This window comes from Pteronotus mesoamericanus, unplaced genomic scaffold, assembly GCF_021234165.1.
Source record: "Pteronotus mesoamericanus isolate MK-2021 breed Mesoamerican mustached bat unplaced genomic scaffold, CSHL_Meso_final scaffold_21, whole genome shotgun sequence".
NCBI classification, from domain to species: domain Eukaryota; kingdom Metazoa; phylum Chordata; class Mammalia; order Chiroptera; family Mormoopidae; genus Pteronotus; species Pteronotus mesoamericanus.
The window spans coordinates 3,221,005-3,239,162 of record NW_026555310.1 but is presented as its reverse complement, the minus strand read 5'-3'; the positions used below and the strand labels follow the sequence as shown (position 1 = coordinate 3,239,162).

The 18,158-nt window shown below is 55.5% G+C and overlaps 1 protein-coding gene and 1 non-coding gene across 2 annotated transcripts; both read left to right on the top strand.

Moving 5' to 3' along the window:
* The first annotated feature begins 509 nt into the window (after positions 1 to 509).
* Positions 510 to 7,344, top strand: TAMALIN (trafficking regulator and scaffold protein tamalin). Its single transcript, XM_054590795.1, has 8 exons — positions 510 to 781; positions 2,818 to 2,867; positions 4,433 to 4,487; positions 4,593 to 4,695; positions 5,856 to 5,949; positions 6,049 to 6,115; positions 6,331 to 6,397; positions 6,857 to 7,344. The coding sequence occupies exons 1-8, from the start codon at positions 551 to 553 to the stop codon at positions 7,342 to 7,344; spliced, it is 1,155 nt and encodes a 384-aa protein (XP_054446770.1). The 5' UTR covers positions 510 to 550.
* Positions 7,345 to 15,646: 8,302 nt separating this feature from the next.
* LOC129085150 (U6 spliceosomal RNA) lies at positions 15,647 to 15,753 on the top strand. The gene has a single exon (XR_008530654.1). It is a non-coding gene; the product is annotated as a U6 spliceosomal RNA (small nuclear RNA).
* Positions 15,754 to 18,158: the final 2,405 nt, after the last annotated feature.

Sequence of the window (18,158 nt, the reverse complement as noted above, 5' to 3'; positions counted from 1 at the left end):
CTCTTCCCCAGGTACCACACCCCTCCCTCTGCACGGCCATGCTGCCTCTCATCTTGCCTGAAGTCTCCTGCAGCCCCGAGGATCTCCTAGAACCTTCCCCTGGATCTCCACACCTCCTCACAATGGCCCCTTACTGTCCATCCACCACCAGACGTTCCACGAGTTTCCAAAGCGATCCATCCCCAAATTTTCAAATGTCGCACACAAGCCCCTTCCCAGGCCACCCCGCCCCCGCCGCCGGCCCCCAGGCATCGCTGGCCCCGCCCAGGGACGCCCTGATTCGCACCCCCTCCTCCGCGGCCAGGTTTCTCCCCATGGAGACCTTCCCCAGCCCGGGCGGGCGTCGGGCTCCGGGCGCCCGTGGGCCGGGCTCCCGGCAGCGGCACCCCCGGAGGCGGGGCCTGAGGCTTGGAGGCGAGGCCACCGAAGGCCGCTCCCCGCCCGCACCCCCGGGTCCGCCCAGCGGATCCTATAAAGGGAGGCGACTAGCCACCCGCCTGGCTGGCATCCTCGAGCTGCTGCCAGCCCCGCCGCGCGGGGCGCCGGAGCCATGACCCTCCGCCGACTCAGGAAACTGCAGCCGAAGGAGGAGGCGTCAGCCGCCGCCCGGGCTCCCGACTCCGAAGTCGCTCAGGTCCGGACCTCGGCCTCGGGCCCCCCCGCCGGGGCCGCCAGCCCGGGACCCCCCGGGGACGAGCTGTACGCGGCGCTGGAGGACTACCACCCCGCCGAGCTGTATCGCGCGCTCGCTGTGTCCGGGGGTACCCTGCCCCGCCGAAAGGTGCGTCCCCCACTCTCCCAACTCCCGCAGCACCAGCTCTCGGTACCCGCTCCCCACCCCCAGGGTCCCTTTCTCCAACCCGCTCGACCCCTCCACATCCCCCATCTGTGCCTGCTGAACCCCGATCGCCACCCCCACCCCCGCTGACCTCCACAACATTCTTCTCGGGGTCGACCGAGCACCCCGCAAGCTTCCCCAGCCCTCAGACCCCCGCGGCCACGTTCGGAACCTACTGAGTCCCCTCGGCCCTCTCCGTGGACCGTGCCAGCCTCCAGCCCCCGCCGCCCCCACCTCCGCGCCTCCCGATCTTGGGGCTCTCCGCGCCGCTCCCCACGCGCCGCCGCCCCGTCTGACTCCCCTCTCTCCTGACCCCCCAGCACCCCCTCTCCTGATTCATCTGGCCTGCGCGCCCCACGCCCCGCCTCCCCGAGCCCAGGTATCTCGCGACCCCGAGGACCCCTCGCCCGGGCTCCTCCAGTTGGACCAGGGAGGCCGAGAGCTGGGGTCCCGCCGCTGGCTCGGTGGCTGCGCCGAGTCCGGGAGAGGGTTCGCCCTTCCGAGGGGCCACCTGGATGCCTCGGCTCGGGGCCTGCCGCCTAGCCCCGCGTCTGAGGTGTGGGGCGCGAGGTCACTGCTCCCTGGACTTCGGCTGGGACCGGACGCGGTGGGAGGGGTCGCAGGGCGCCCGCGGGGCAGGAAGGATGCGGGCCGCGCCCGCTCCGCGAGTCTCCCCTCCTCCGCGGGCTCTTCCTCTGGCCTGAGGGAAACCCGAGCTCTCAGAAGGGGGGACACAGGACCCAGGTTAAGGAGAGGGAGCTGGTGGCCTTTCCTCGCTCTGTCCCCCTCCTCCTTCTCTGGCCCTTGGCTCCCCCCGCCCCACACACAATGAACAGCTTGTTGGGAATTTGCATTTTATGAAAATAGGGTGGAAAGACAAAGGGGTCTCTCTCTATGCTGCCCAGTCTTTCCTCCCTGGCCCATTTGGGAACTGTCCTCACCCCTGAGGCCAATCCTTGGTTCTGGAGAAAGAGGGCCCCCTTCTTAGCCTTGGGGAAGCCTGGGAGGAGGGTTGTTAACAAGGGCGCCAACTGGGAAGGCCCTGGGCTCTTCAGGGCACACCGGACAAGGGCTGGTCTGGAACAGGACGTCCTCCGAGGGCCAATAATTTAGGGAGGGAGAGAGACTACTTTAGTTTCTCAAGGGCTCTAAAGAGGCCGGAACCCTCAGCTCTGTTATCCGCCCCCCCGCCCCCCGCCAAAAAAATAAATAAATAAAAATAAAAAGAGCTTTCGATCTCTCTCCTAAGTATAGTGAGACTTTAGGACACGTTTGGGATCTAAGATTTTTCGTCCCAGAAAGCAACAAACATATGGCAATGCTGAGAGATCCCGGTTGAGCTGGGCACAGCTGGTCCCTGAAACAACCAATACTTCGGAGGAGGTAGTTGGCCCCTCTGTCCCCTGCCTTCCCACAGTCAGGCTGGGATTCCTGGCCCTCCAGACCTGGGCCCCTGACCCCAGCTTGCCCAAGCAAATGTCTGTGGCTGCGATTAGGAGAGACTTGGCTAGCAGGGGGACTCCGGGGTCCTTGACAGGCAAGCCCAGGGGCCCCTGCCCCTCTTTGGGAATGTCCCCCTGCCTTGGCCTGGCTTTTCAGGAGTCTAGGAGGCCTGAGCTTTTGCAGACATGTGTCCTGGGGGTGAAGACTAGTCGATATAGATTATTGAAGCCCCTGGCCCCCAGCGTGGGCTTTGAGGTTCGTGCATCTGGAACTCAGGAGAACTGTTATGTCCCTGCAGTTCCAGTTATCGAGGATAAAGCCTCGGGGGGAAGCCATGGAGAGATACTGAGAGTGGCACTCAGCAAGTAGTTACACCAGCACCAAAGCAGGTTTGGAACTGGGACCAGGCGGCAGGGTATACTGGGTCCAGGGCTGGAGACCAGGTGAGGGACCTCCCAGAATAGGGCTCTTAGCTTCTGCTCAAGCATAGCCCTGTTCTCAACGGCTCCTTCCTAACTCTCCGTCTTCCTGCCCAGGGCTCAGGATTCCGATGGAAGAATCTCAACCAGAGTCCTGAACAGCAGCGGTAAGTCACCACCACCCTAGCCTCTGTCCCGGGTGGGGGTGGGGGGCAGCGTGACACAGCATCTCAGCCTCTCAGCCCAGCCAGGGGGAGTCATTCTCCCACCTTTTCGGCACGGCTCCCTCACCGGGACTGAGGTGCAGCTGGGGGTGTGGGCTGTGTGAAGGGGTGGCGGAGAAAGGAGGTAGGGCCTTTTGAGTCATCAGGTGCTCCTCAACCCACCCCAGTCCCTGCAAATTACCCCTCCCTGGAAGATGTGGACCTGGGAGGTGGGGGCAATGAGAGAAATCTTCAAGGTCCTATGCCCTCCCAGCTCCAGCACACCCCCGCGGGCCCGGACCACAGCCAAGCCTGCTTGAGTCTGGCCGCCCCCCTGCTTCCAGAATCTCAGTTCCAGCCTGTGGCAGCCCTTAAGCTGAGGAAGCGCCTGGAGAAAGGGCGGGCATAGGTGCTGATCTCAGGCCCGACCCTGCCGCGTCCCGTCCTGCTTTGGGCCTGGCTTCTTCTAAAATGGATCAGCAGACTCCAGCCAGCTGGCCAGATTGGGCTGTTTGGCGCTTGAGCTAAAAGTTCTTTCTATATTTCTAAAGGATTATTAAAATAAAAACAAAGAACCATATATGATAGAGGCTGAATGGGCCCTGAGAAGAAAGACCAAAATACTTACTACCTGACCCTCTGCAGAAAAAGTTTGCCAACCCTTCCAGGAAACCAGAGAGCACGGGCAGACACAGAATTTTGAGTCACTCTGCTGCTGGCTCCAGCACACACAGAGGGTTCAAAGTGGGGAGGAGCTCAAGGTTGGGGCTGGGAGTTACACAGCATTTGGGGAGTATCTGGGTCAGGCAGAGAGTTGGGGACCTGGGTCTCCAGGGCCTTGAGGCTATGAGACATGAAGGGGCCTTTGGCAGCTGCCTTAACTCTGCCCCTGGCTGGGAGGGAAGGAAGGGGGTGGGGGTGAGCAGAGGAAACTCTGGGCTCCCCCAGCAGGCGAGGATCTGGAGCGGCTCCAGACCATTGTGTCCAGTGGGCAGGCCTTCAGTGCGGGAAGGGGCAGCTTTGAGGCTCCCCTCCCCCCAGCCCTCACATCTGGTGGGCTGGCCCCACTGCTGCTGGGAGGAGCAGCTGTGGTCTGGGCTCAGCCTCGTGACCGGGATCGGGGGTGGGGCCAGCCCTCTCCCCAAGGCTGTGGATCAGAGGAGGCTCCAGGCTGGGGCTGAATTTGGAGCCTGGGCTACTCAGTAAGTGGTACTCTGGGGCTCACTAGGAAGGAGGGACTGGCTGGAAAATTCAGCTAGTCTACCAGCTCTGGGGACCAGACATTCCCAGTTCCTCGCCCTACCGGTGGCCAGACTGATTCTGTGAGGCTGGATGAAGCTGATTTCAGCTGGGTGTGGGCAGGGACATTCCAGTAACCTGTGATGAGAATGAGTTGTCATTGGAGACAGTGAGCCCTGACCAGGTGTTCTAGAGCAGACTCCAGCATCAGTGGAGGACCTCGCTCGGGGACCGCCACACTCCTGGGAATTCGAACGGTCTTGATGAGACTGCCCCTGTGTCTCCTGCAGGAAAGTGCTGACTTTGGAGAAGGAGGAAAACCAGACCTTCGGCTTTGAGATCCAGGTGGGAGAAGCTGGGTGCAGAGCAAGTGAGGGGTTGGGAGGCCAGTCTGAGGAATGGAAGGACCCTGCCCCAACCCGGGGCTGAGAGTCCCCCTGTCTGTTACAGACTTATGGCCTTCACCACCAGGAGGAGCAGCGTGTGGAGATGGTGACTTTTGTCTGCCGGGTTCACGAGGCAAGCCCTGCCCAGAGGGCTGGGCTCACACCAGGTGGGGCCTGAGCTCAGGACGCGGGGCTCTGGAAAGGGGGTATAACCTTATTCCCAAGCACAGTGGGTGGGAAATCTCTCGTAAAGTCAACTCCCTTTCCTTGTCCCATTTTGAGAAGGCCAGAAAGAAGAATGAGTAGATTCCAGGTTTCGGATCCAGGCAGATTTGCCATCTACTGTGTGATCTGAGCAGTCGCGTTTGTAGATGGGGACAGTAATGCGTCCTCACATGACTGTGTGGTGAGGGGGTTCCCTGGACACAGAGCCAGGGCCTGGCAAACGCCAGATGTTGCCCTTGCTGCGCTGCCTCCACCCGGTGATCGGCGATCCGGCGTGGGCCGGAGTAGGGGAAGGGGCCACATTTCATTGGATCTGCCTGATGTTGGGGATCAGGGCCTATCCTGCTCCAACTCTGGGGTGCCTGTGTTGCGTCCTCTAACTAGCGACTGATGCCTCCAGGAGGAGACCCTTGGGCTTGGCCAAATCTAGAGTCCGAAGTTCCAGGGAGGGGCAGCCTGAAACGTCATGAATTGATACCCCTGCCCCCGTTCTATTACCATTTTCTTCCCTTGCCCACTTACCAGCAACTCCTGGTAGCCAGCTAGTATATTGCAGCTTTGCAAAGTAGTTTTGCACCAATTCTCCCTCCTGCTCCCCGAGGTAGGCACAGCAGGGATTCACACCCCCTTTTTACAGATGGGAAATGAACCCTCAGAGATGGACTCTTGTCCTGCCTGAGGTCAGGAGGCTCTGCAGTGGCTCGGGGTATCAGGAGCTCTCAGGCGTGGGACCGGTGGTAGTCCTTAGCTTGATGCTACTCACCCTGACCCCTTCCTGCCTTGACTGGGTCTCACGACAGCCTGTAGGCTAGACTGAAGTAACCAACTCTGGGAGCAGCTCAAGGTTGCTGGGAGGGCTCAGCCTTTGGGGACAGAGCTTCCTAAAGGTGGTGAGAAAGTGTTGGTTTATGAGGGCCCTGGTCCCTAGGCTGGGGTGCTGGGCCTGGACAGGATCTCCCTGTAACCATGAGGAGTGGGGAGGGGGGAGTTCAGGAGTATTTTGTGGTGGTTATTACCCGTGCCCTGTCTGGCTAAAGCATGGGCCTTGAATTCTTCTGCAATGACCGATGGAGCAGATGCTGACCCCCTGTTTCCCTGGCAGGGGACACCATCGCCAGTGTCAACGGCCTGAATGTGGAAGGTATCCGGCATCGAGAGATCGTCGATATCATTAAGGCATCTGGCAACGTTCTCAGGTATGTCCCGGTGCCAGGGCCCTTGTGACTCCTGAGCTCAGCCTGTCTTGATGTTTCCGCCGGGGGCTCGCTCAGCCTTTGATTCCCCTGCCTCCTCAGGCTGGAAACTCTGTACGGAAGGTCAATTCGGAAGGCAGAACTGGAGGCTCGTCTGCAGTACCTAAAGGTAGAACAGCCCAGACACTGCGCGGCTTCTACCCTCCTCTTCCAGAGCCCCTGCCGCTGCAGGCCCCACTCTTTTTCAAGGGGGTCATTTATTGGTCTGAACCTCCTTTTAACCCTAAACTTTCCTCTGTGTACTCCCTGATCGCTCAGTCTGTACCCGCCTCCTGCTAGTTTCTGGCTGGCTCCTGACAGTGAGGCGGGTGGTGTCTCTTGCAGCAAACCCTATACGAGAAGTGGGGAGAATACAGGTCCCTAATGGTGCAGGAACAGCGGCTGGTGCATGGTGAGTACTTTGGGGTGCAAAGGGTAACTTGTGCCCCTCCTGACACCCTCCTACCCTCAGCCATGCTTCCCCCGCAGAACTAGTGGCTTACTTTCCCCTCCAAAGTGAAGAAAGGTTTGTTGAGCTACTCCTTTGAATACGATATCACCCTGGGCTGATGCACACACATTTTTTTAGTTTATTCTCAATAGTCCTCTAAAGGTAAGTGTTAGATAGTATCATCTCCAGTTTACAGAGGGGAACGCCAGGGCTCAAAGAACATGTCTCAAACTTCTTCCATGGCTCATGTGTCATAACTGGTACTCATAAGGATTTGAATATATTAATCCTGTTTTACAGACAGGGAAGCGGGGCTCAGGGTTGTGACTTGCCCAGGGCTCTGCAGATGGTTACTAGGAAGTTGCCGAAGCCTCCCAGCTGTGCTCCCTGATGGCCCTCCCTCTTGTCTTGCCCTGGCAGGCCTCGTGGTGAAGGACCCAAGCATCTACGACACATTGGAGTCGGTGCGCTCCTGCCTGTACGGAGCTGGCCTGCTCCCTGGCTCACTGCCCTTCGGGCCCCTGCTGGCCTCGCCTGGGGGCCCCCGTGGGGGTGCGCGGCAGGCTGGGGGTGACCCAGATGACGCCGTCTACCATACGTGCTTCTTCGAGGGCACCGAGCCGCCTGCTCCCCCGCCGCCCCCTGCCCGCTCGCCAGGCCTGGGCCCAGCTGAGACCCTGACCTCCGGGCTGCGGGCAGGGTTGAGCCGCAGTGCCAGCGTGCGGTGCGCGGGCCCCGGGGGCGGCGGGGGCGGGGGCGCGCCGGGCGCGCTCTGGACTGAGGCCCGCGAGCAGGCCCTGTGTGGCCCTGGCCTGCGCAAAGCCAAGTATCGCAGCTTCCGCCGGCGGCTGCTCAAATTCATCCCCGGACTCAACCGCTCCCTGGAGGAGGAGGAGAGCCAGCTGTAAGGGAGGGGCGGGCAGGGAGGGGAGGTATTTATTTATTTATTCGTTCCAGCCAGTGCAGAAAGAGGGGGGCGGGGTTGTGGGGTGAGGCTGGCACCAGGCCGAGGGGAGGGACCCCAGGAGCCCCGAGTAGTGGGAGAGGGTCCTTGCCAGCCCAGCTGGCCTGCTAGGTTCCTGGCTGGTCTCTGCCTAGCAGTGAACCCAGGCCCCAGACCCCTTTACTCCTACCTAAACCACAGTGGGAGCTGGCGCAGGGGAGAACCAGGCGAGCTCGGGGTTGGGAGAGGTTCGTCGATCAAAGATGGGGTGTGCCATCCTACATCTGGTCATAGGTGCCTTGTGGAGTGTCCAGGAAAACTCCTTCAAGGGGGCGGTGACCCTGTCCCACGACGCCCTCTCCTCAGCTTTACTTGCTCCCTTTGGCCTTGGGGAGAAATGGCCAAGGGGAGCTGGTTCCCTTTGTGGGTAGTTCCCCCACCTTACACACACACACACACACACGCACGCACACACTCTTCCATTTAACCAGTGGGCCCCTGAGGGGGCCTACGGTGCTGGTCCCCCTCACGCCCGGTCTTGACACCTAAGGGCTTTGCCCCTGCCGGGGGCCTCTAGCTAATTTAGGTCCTGCTGGGCAGGGGTCCTGGGTTCTCCGCCCCTTGGGGGACGGAAATGGGCATGTCTGGGTGGGGCTGGGGCAGCACAGGCTGTTCCACCATTTTGCGTATTGTTGCTTCTGAACCACAAAGTGTATAAAATTGATGGTTTTTTGCACCTGCGTCAGCGTGGTGACTGCGTGCCAGGGAGGGCCGGGCTCAGGCAGGCTCCGGCGCCACCGCTCCCCTCCCAGCTCCCCCCCCCGCACACGCGTGTGTGCACACACACACAAGCTGTATTTTCCATCTTATTTACTTGGAACCCGCAGCCAGGGAAATAGTCTGGGGGATTTTTAATGTACATGTATGGGCCTGAACCGGAGGCCCCACACCCTCCTCAGAACTTGGGCCTCTTGTTTCAGTGCATCCTGAGGTCTCCCTCCCCAGATACCCACAGCAGATGGTGGCCAAGCCCCATCTAAAGTCCTTCACTACCCTTGTGTAAGTAACTGTGCTTGGCACCCTCTCTTCCCCGTGCCTGGGGTCTCCTGCTAAGGAGACCTTAGCCATCACACAGCCAGCTTGTCACAGGCCCACTCACTGATCACTCCTTAGTAGTTTCCCAGTGCCCCCAGAATAAGATGTCCAGCTCGCAGGCTGGGATAGCTCGGTCCCTGCTCTGGCCACCTTTTTGTACCTAAGACACCTTCGATCCCCTCCCTCAGGAGTCTCGGCACTTGCTCCTCCCACAGCTGGCTCCTTCAGGCTTCAACTCTGCCTCCTGAAGGTCTTGCCAGGCAGCCTGGAATACAGTCACGCCCTCTGCAGTGCTGGAGCCCTGTTTTACTTCCATCATACTACTCATCGCCATCTGAAATTGTCTGGATTTTTATAGGTTTTGTGTTTTCCCTGGCCCTCCCTGCCCATTAGGACATGTTCTGCTTTTGCAGCAGGGCTTAGGGACCTCTTCTTTTTTCTTTTTTAGATTTTTTTTTTTTTTTTTTTCAGAAAGAGGAGATGGGAAGGATAAAGAGAGGGAGAGAAAGAGAAACATCGATGGGTTGTCTCTTGTGCATGCTCCAACGGGGACTGAACCCACAACCCAGGCATGTGCCCTGGCCTGGAATTGAATCAGTAACCTTTCGCTTTGTGGGGCAATACCCAGCCAACTGAGCCACACTGGTCAGGGCACCTTTTCTGTCTTATTCACTGCTTTATTTCTTGCCCAAAACTAGTGCATAGTAGAACATGAGTCAATTCAGTGTTTGCTCAAAGCACTTCTAAATAATCTGTTTAGGGTCACACAGAAAGTAAGTGGCAGCCCTGGCCAGGTAGCCCAGTTGGTTAGAGTGTCCTTTCAATAGGCCACGGTTGTGGATTTGATCCCTGATCAGGGCACATTCAAGAATCAGCCAGTGGCCCTGGCTGGTGTAGCTCAGTGGATTGAGCGCTAGTCTGCGAACCGAAGGCTCACTAGTTCAATTCCCAGTCAGGGCACATGCCTGGGTTGTGGGCCAGGCCCCCAGTAGGAGGTGCTCGAGAGGCAACCACACATTGATGTTTCTCTTCCCTCTCTTTCTCCCTCCCCTCCCCTTTCTAAAAATAAATAAATAAAACCTAAAAGGAAAAAAGATCAACAAATGAATGCGTAAATCAGTGGATAACAAATCAATGTTTCTCTAAAATCAATTTTTAAAAAACAGAAAAGTGGCAGAGTTGGGCCTGAGACGTGAGATTTGTCCTCCTTCCTGACAGCGACTAATGCACAGGGGTGGCTTTAAGAGGTCTTAGTAGCAGCCTCCCCCAGCCAGGCTCCCTCTCCCCCCTGCACCACGGCATTGCCTCTCCATGGGCTCCCTGCCTCCCCTCTTCCCCATGGGCCATCCCTGCACACAGCAAGCAGTCAGGGGTGGCCTTCTAAAGAGGAATGAGATCATGACCCTTCTCTGCTTAAAACCCATTATGGCTTCCCCTGGAATAAAAGAATAAAATCCGAACTGTTTTCCATGGCGTATCCATAACATGTTCCTCTGGGCAGACAAATTGCAAAAAGGCATCCCTTCCTCTGGGTTACAGCAGCCACCCAGCCCAACAATTTCTCATGGGGAGCCCTTATGCATGGGAACCTCCAGGATCTGGTCCCTGCCTCTTCAAGTTCAAATGTTTTCTCCTTCCACGTCACTTGTCATGTTTAAGCCACACTATTCTTTCTAGTCCTCCTCAGATATGCCAAGCTCTTTCCTGCCTCTGGCCTTTGCCCACGCTGATTTCCCTGTGTGGAATATTCCCCAAGGCTGATTCCGTCATCCTCAGGTCTCAACTTAAACATCACCTCCTCAGAGAGGTTTCCCTGATCTGATCAGAAGCCGTTCCCTGTCCCCATTATTCTTTATCTTGAGCCTCCCTCCATTTTTCTTTATAGTGCTTACTACCAATTAGTAATTTTCCTGACTTCTTTTTGCATCTGTCTTGTGCCTTCCTAAGGTAGGAAACGCCCTTGTTTACCTTATACCTCCAGGGCCTAACGCAGCCTGGCACACAGTAGGTGATCGATAATGGGAATACCTCTTTGGGGCCAGCCCTGTATAGGGGTGGCCATTGCTCCCCCGTCTCAGCCCTGGGGACAGGGTGAGGAGCCCTCCCCCTGCTCCACCTGGAGTTGGCCGCTGTGGGCCCCTCTCACATCGCACAATCCCTTGGGGGCTGGGCATCAGCTCCAGCAGGGGCACCTGCACCTGGCTGCCCTGCCGCGCCTGGTCCAGGGGAGGGAGGACATAGGATTAAGAAAAGGGAGCTCCCCTAAGCTCCCTGTTTGAACAGCTGCTCTGCTCTGTTTGTGATGACAAACAGCCGCTCCCAGGGGTTCAGGTCTAGGGGAGGGGCCCCCTATCTTTGTTCCCAGAGCCCAGGGCTATCAAGAGACCAGATGCCTGAGCATAACTGGCACCTTACAGGGGGTGGGGACTAGAAGGGCCTCCCTGGCTTTCTCCTCCAAGAATAGATGCCCAGCCACTTTCCTACCAGCTGGTTTTCCCCCTCCCCCATGCAGCTTGTCTTGGGAATGATGGCAGCACTCCTTGCCCAGGCCGAAGGGGGCTCCTGGCCACCCACTAGCCGTGTGCACCCAGAGGAGGGTGAGGGGGTACCCAGGGTGGGGCCGGATCCCACCTCTTAGCTGATGGGTCGATGGCACCAGCACAGCAGCCTCCTGCCGTGTAGGTGGGTGACAGGGAGTGACTAATGTGTGAGCTGAGATGCTAAAAATTAATCCAGGGATCGTGTTTGGTGGAGGGGTGGGGGTGGATGGGAAAAGAGCAGGGACTCAATATTGTGTGGTCGGTACTTTCCCGGCCCTGCCTCTCCTCCTTCACCTCCGACCAGCCTTCTGGTCCTCTCAAAGCCTCAGAGGACTCTAGGGAAGCCTTCCCAGACCCTAGGCCAGAAGGGGCCCCCAGTAATGCCAGAGAGGAGGAGGAGAGTAGACACCACTCCAGGTCTTGGGCATGGAAAAGCGAGGACACAGCCCTGAAGATGTAGTTCTGGTCTGAGGTCCCCACACAGCATGGTAGCTGCCATGTCCTGAGACCCCTGGATCTTCCCCCTTTGCCCATGGGCAGTGGGCGGGGGCAGAAGCAGCCAGTGCACGAAGGTTCCCATCAGCAGGCCAGAGTTGGGGGACACTGGGGGTGGCAGCCACACCTTAGGGAAAGGACAGGGGACTATTTCCCTCAGCACCTGTTATGGACCTAGCACTTGCTAAGTCAGCACTTCCATATCTACCACCTCACTTAGGCCTCAGGCATCTCTGAGGGCCATGTATCATGTCCCCATTTCACAGATGAAGAAACTGGGATTCGAGAGGTTAAGGAAGCGTAGCTGGTACCCGGCAGAGCCAGCATCCTTTCATATGTTTGTCTCTAGAGCCTGGATTGGGGAGTGGGAAGGCTTCCTGGAGGAAGGAGTGTGGGGACAGTACCAAGGTGGGAAAGAACTATTTAGAGGAGCTAAACCTTTAAAGCTGTGGGACCCACTTTTTGGGGGGGAAGGTGGGAGCATGGAGCATATATGAAAAGTGCGACCTCAAGGAGCAGGGCCTGGGATGTGCTAGGGAGCAAAAGGAGGAGGAGCTGGGGTCAGGGGAGCAAGGTTCCACCGATGTGGGTGCTTTCCTGGAGTTAGGTGAGAACGTTGCCATCAGAGAGGAAAGCTCTTGAGACGAGGTCCTGGGCACCACAAAAGAGACTTGGTCTTGGCCACAAGCTTTGTTGACCCACGTAAGAAAACCTGTTAGGAGTGAACCTAACACTCCTGTTTGGCTATTAGACAAAACGAGAGAACTTGAGCTGGATCGCAGCTAGAGGAGAAGAGGTGAGACAGTCGAAGTCATTTTCTGTTTACCAGTTAATTGCTCAGGAAGTTGGGGAACTGAGAGGCTACGGGACTCCCCAAGAGTTCAAGAGAAACCTCAAGCTGCGTAGTTGGGAGGCCGCCTGGTCCTGCAATGATGTCTGGATGGGATGACCTAACGGAGGAAGTGATGGGCTACAAGAAGGGAGAGAGAAAGGAACATGGGGCCACGGAGAGGTTAGGGGACCAAGGAGGTTTCCTCAATAGAATAAAGTAGCCAGGAGCTGAGACTCTCACTGGAGAGTAGAGCAGGTGCGCCTGACCCCTGGTGGTGACCTCAAAACACTGCACCTCAGCTCGGACCTTAAAGACAAGAGCGCAGCAGTAGGAGGGTGCTGGGAAGGCAGCTCTCCTTCCCAGAGACCACCTCCGCTGCCCTTCCCTGGCCCTGCCCCACACTCAGTAAGTGGAGTCTCCTTTAAACCGAGCAACCCATCTTAACCTCTCTGACCCCTTGCTGTGCCTGGCATTGAGTGGGCAAACAACACTGATGAAGGCAGTATGTCTGAATAAATAAACAATGAGTTCAGAACTTCAGTTATCAAACTAAATTTATTTTGACCAACATACCTTCTCTGTGTGGAACCCCACGTGGTCTATAGGCTCATGGACTGGGACGTGGGGAGCAGGGAGGAGCACACTTGCAAAACTGCAAGACAAAAAATGTTGCTCCAAGGGAGATCCTCCCAAACCACAGTGAATATTCTGTTCTTGGAGTTTAGCCTTTCGGAGAGAACAAACAAATCTACGCAAAAAGTATGCAAATACTGCCCCTCTGGGCCTCTTTCCTTGCTGCTACCCTACAGAGTCACTTAACAAACAGCTCCCCTCACAGCTGGCCCGGTCCATTCAGCACCCTTGCCACCCCGTCCCCGCCCTGCCCGAGTGGCCGCCACTCAGGCCCCACCTGCAGTTCTCCCGAAACCTCACTCCGACTGAGGAAGGTGGTCTCTGGTTAAGTGAATGCAAAGCCTGTGATAACCAACTACAGCAACAAATTGCCTGGGGGACATTTAACAGTAGGTGAGCCTGTCCCTCCCCTTAAGATTGATTCTAGAGCTCTGAGGTGCATTGGAGCATTGGCATTTTTAGAAACATCCCAGATGCTCAGTAAGGATTTAGGGACTGGATATTGAATGAAGATAATTCTAGAGGGCTCTGGGCTCCCTCCTCCTAGAACCTTGGCACTCCAAATACTGTCAGACCTCAGGTCCCCCTATGGCCATTATCCTTGTCACACGCATCCCTGGGATCCCTTCCAACCGCACAGAGCCACTTTGGTGTCACGGTGTAAGTTTTGGTATGCATGGTGGCTATCACCCCCAAAGGCTGGGAGCTCTTGAAGGGCAAAGAGATCCCATTAAACACATCTGTTAGAGTCAGGGGTTGGTCCACAACGTAGGTATCCAGGACTTGCGGGCTGACTGGGTGGAGCCGATGCTCAGGGGTGAGGTGAGGGGAGAGGAGGCTGGGGCTGAGCAGCGAGCGGTTCAAGTCTAGACCAGCAGTTGGGGGTCAGCACGGGGAAATTAGGCTGGTTGCTGGTGGTGGTGCCGGGTGCGGAGCAGCCCCAGGAGCTGCCAAGGGACTGCAGGACTGACCTTGGAGAGCCGGGCTTGGTTGACTGGGGTGGGGGCTGGGGGATGGCACTCCAGTGCCCGAGCTGGAGTCAGCTGGGCATCCTACTCCCCACCTTCGCCCAACGTGAGGCTGAGGGCTGAAATTGCAGAGGCAGTTTCCAGTCTGGGGGAGCAGCTGCTATTAGCTGGGGCGGGGGTGGAGATGGGGACTCTGGGTGGTATTTGGGAGCTGAAAGGGAAGCAGTTGGCAAAGCCCGGGTGAGTAACCGCCTCTCCTGAGCAGCAAATCTTGCCGCCAGGAAGTCCCACAGACATTCTGCACCCCCTCCCTCGCCCACACCAGGACCTTTGCCTTGCCCACGCCTACCGGCACCTCCAGCTCGCGCACGACTCACTCTCCCGGCCGCAGCCGCGCGGCGCCCCACCACGCTTGACCCCGTCGCAGATACCCACTCCGTCCCAGCTGGGCAACCACCCCCGCGGATTCTTCCTCCTTCCCTTGCCCCACAGCATCTCCACGCCCCCAGACCTTCAGAATCCGGCAAAACAAACAACAAACAAACAAACAAACAAACAAACAAACAAACCGCGCGCACGTTCCTCCCGGCTTCCTGGGTCTCGGAAGGGGCCGGTCCAGGCCAGTGCCGTGGCCCGGCAGGTTTGAGGACATTCGGGGAGGCGTCGCCCTCTGCTGGGAAGACTGGGGAACTGCTTCACTTCTTCGTCCTTGCGTCCTTGCCCTGTCCCCTTGGCTGCCTGGTTTGACCTCTTGGGCTGCTATCCCTCTTCTTTCCTTGACCTGAATCCTGAAGGACACAGAATACGTAGATGTCGGTCCTCGTCCCAGCTAGGCTACAAACTATCTGAGTCCCAGCCTCCCTGAGGCTTGGGTTCCTACCCTGTGAAATTGCAGCTGTGAAGACTAAGTGCAAGACGATAAAGGAAGATAGTTGGTCCAAAGAGAGTATCTGGGTATAGGGTGTGAGTGTTGCAAATGCTAAGGATGCTCTCTCCTGCCTTCTGGGAGCTAATTATCTACCCCTCCTCGCCCTGTCCCTGCCTGGCCCACAGTGGAAAGCAGGTATAATTCATCCTTGGAGGGCATCACATTTCGATGTTTTGCCATACCCTACGTGCTGTTTTAGGTACTGCCCCCACTTTTTTTCTCCAAGTGCACAATTCATGGTTAAAAGCCTGGATTCTGGAGTCAGACAAATCCAGATTTAAGTCCCTGCTCTCTGACTCTATATATCTGTCCTTGGGCAAACTGCATAACCTCTACCTTCCTCAACCTCAGTTTCCTCATCTGCAAAATGGTAGTAACCCCAGGAGTACCAATTTTTCAGGATGTGGTTAATCCCTGCACATAGCCAGCTCAGTACTTGTTAGTCGATGTTAATGTGCTTGTATTTTGAGCAGGACTCGATTCTCAGTCACACGATTCTTGGAGTGTGCACCATACTCGCCCTTCCACGTGTGCTATAAAAGTAATAAAGGGGCCCAAAGTTTTGCCACCCTAAAATGATGCCTTTTGAGGTATTGATTTTATACTTGTTATTGAGAAACAAAAGATAGCATCAGGTGGATAATAGACTTATTGAGGTGATCACTTTGAATATTATATAAATGTCTGATCATTATGTTGTACTTCTGAAACTAATATAATGTATGTCAACTGTAATTGAAAAATAGAAACAATAAATTTAAAAATAAAAAGAAACAGTGCTGGCTTTGGCAGCACATATACTAAAATTAGACTGATACAGAGAAAATTAGCACGGCCCCTGAGCAAGGACGACTCACAAATTCTTGATGCATTCCATATATTTTAAAAGATTTTACTTATTTATTTTTAGAGAGAGGGGAAGGGAGGGAGAAAGAGAGGGAGAGAAATATCAGTGTGTGGTTGCTTCTCACACACCCCTAACTGGGGACCTGGCCTGAAACATAGGCAAGTGCCCTGACTGGGAATTGAAGTCGTGACCCTTTGGTTCTCAGGCCAGCACTCAATCCACTGAGCCACATCAGCATATTTTTAATTCAAAAGAACTTATGGACCACTATGTTCATAGCGGTGTTATTTACAATAGCCAAGTACTGGAAACAGCCCAAGCACCCATCAGTAAATGAGTGGATCAAAAAACTGTGGCACATTTACACAATGAAATACTACGCAGCAGAAAGAAAGAAGGAACACCTACCCTTCTCAACAGCATGGATAGAACTGGAGAATATTATACTAAGTGAAATAAGCCAGGAGGCAAAAGACTACCATATGATCTCACCTATAACAGAAACTTAATGAACAAAATGAACAAATGAGAAAAACAGACCCAGAGGCATGGAAATAAAGAACAAACTGACAGTGACCAGAGGGGACGAGGGGGTGAGAAGGGAGCAAAGAAGGGAACGGTCAAGTCAAGGAACATGTATAAAGGACCCACGGACATGGACAACAGGGTGGGGATTGACTGTGGGAGCGGGAAGTGGGAGGGGCAGTGGAGAGCAGCTGGGGAAAAATTGGGATGACTGTAATAGAACAATGATAAAATAATAAATAAATAAAAAGAAACACAAGACACAAAGGACTCTTATACCACCAGCCCCCATCCCTCAGCCTGCCTACAGAAATTCAGATAGAAAAACCTGCTCAAAGGAAGGGAGCATCACCTTAGCATTATATATGAACTACATGTGGCAGACGTCTGTTTGTTGGACTCCCCTCAGCATCCCATTGCTTCTGGGTGACCCAGAAGGTCTTGTTTACCAAGTGTTTGCTCTTTCTCATTCCCTGTAAATTACTTGCTTTCTCTTATAATCCCAGACCTCAACCCCCCTTCTCCTTTGTCCAAAATGGCATATCAAACTTAACTGCCCAATGCATCTTCTGATCTCACAGCACCCCCGGCATATACATCCATAATAAACTTTGGACAGTTTTCGCCTGTTAATCTAGTTCATGTTAATAATGATGATTAGCCCAGTAGAAGAACTTAGAAGGTGGGAGGAAAATTACTTCTTGCACCCCCACAGTAAGAAAGGGAGCCATATCCATTTCTGAGCTTGCTCTCTTCCCAACACTGCTCTCAGCCACATGGGCCTCTTATTCCTTCAGTGCACCTAAATTTCCCCTTCTCAGCGCCCTCCAACTCATCCTCTGCGTTGCTGGCCTTTTCCCCAGATAAGGGTCTTTTCTCTCACTTTTCTAGGGCTCTATCCACATTTCTTTATTAATAGCAAGCTCAGTCATTCTTGAGCCACTCACCTGCTCTATTTTTCTTCGTAGTACTTCTTGTTACATGGCATTATATTATACATTTTTATCTGTATTCAGCCTCCCTCCCATCCCTGCCCAATGTATCACCATGGAGAGTAGGGCTTTTGTGAGTTTTCTCCCCCACCTCTCTGGTTCCTAGAAGGCCTGGCACATAGCAGGCCCCGGCGAAAATTTTTATGTGTGACTATGAATAAAGGCTGCACTCCCCTTTCTCCCTTCAAAGGCAGCAGTTCAGTAGATGCCACTTCTGTCCAGCAGAGGGCACCACCACACAGCATTTTGGGATCTCTGGGCTGGGGTTGGGATGGGAGATATTTATAAATCCTGCAGGCCTCTCTCCTCCCACTGAGCGGGTGCGCAGCAGTCTGGCTGGGACCGGAAGCAGGAGGGCCCCCTGCGCTAATCTGCCCTGGCAACGCAGAGCTGGCATGCCCTGGCCACATCCTCGAGGCCACGTGCTCCCGTGGCGGAGGTCGGAATACCCTGACCGCTGTTCTGGGCACACCCCTTAGCAGCTGATGCTTCTGGACAGATCACACCGTGTCCCTGCTCCGCGGCAAAATCAGGGCGATGACACGAGCTGCACTGCTGTCACAGGTTTGCTGTGAGGCCCAGACAGGAGTGCCTGTGACATATTTTGTGAATGTAAACACCAGACAAATATAATTTATACAGGTCTTTATTGGTAGTAGCAGCAGATTAGCAACAAAAGAGGAGAGATTAGAGGGCACTTAAAAGGAACTGCACAGCTAAATGAAGGTGGGTTTATAAAGAGGATGAAGATAGAGAAGGAGAAAGAAGAAGTTAAAAATAACGTCTACCTTTCACCAAGAGCTTATTAGGAGCCAAGGCTGAAGAACGTGATCTCCAAACATTGTCTAATTATAGCCAACACTTAGATGGTGCTGACCTGTGCCAGGCGCTGCACAGAGACTCGCGGGATCCTCACAATTCAGG

Bases quoted from the DNA above. Each gene is read 5' to 3' on its own strand.
- TAMALIN (XM_054590795.1), top strand. From the start codon at position 551: ATGACCCTCCGCCGACTCAGGAAACTGCAGCCGAAGGAGGAGGCGTCA. The intron at 6,116-6,330 runs GTAGAACAGCCC...TGTCTCTTGCAG, and splicing joins CTCGTCTGCAGTACCTAAAG to CAAACCCTATACGAGAAGTG. The intron at 6,398-6,856 runs GTGAGTACTTTG...TTGCCCTGGCAG, and splicing joins GGAACAGCGGCTGGTGCATG to GCCTCGTGGTGAAGGACCCA.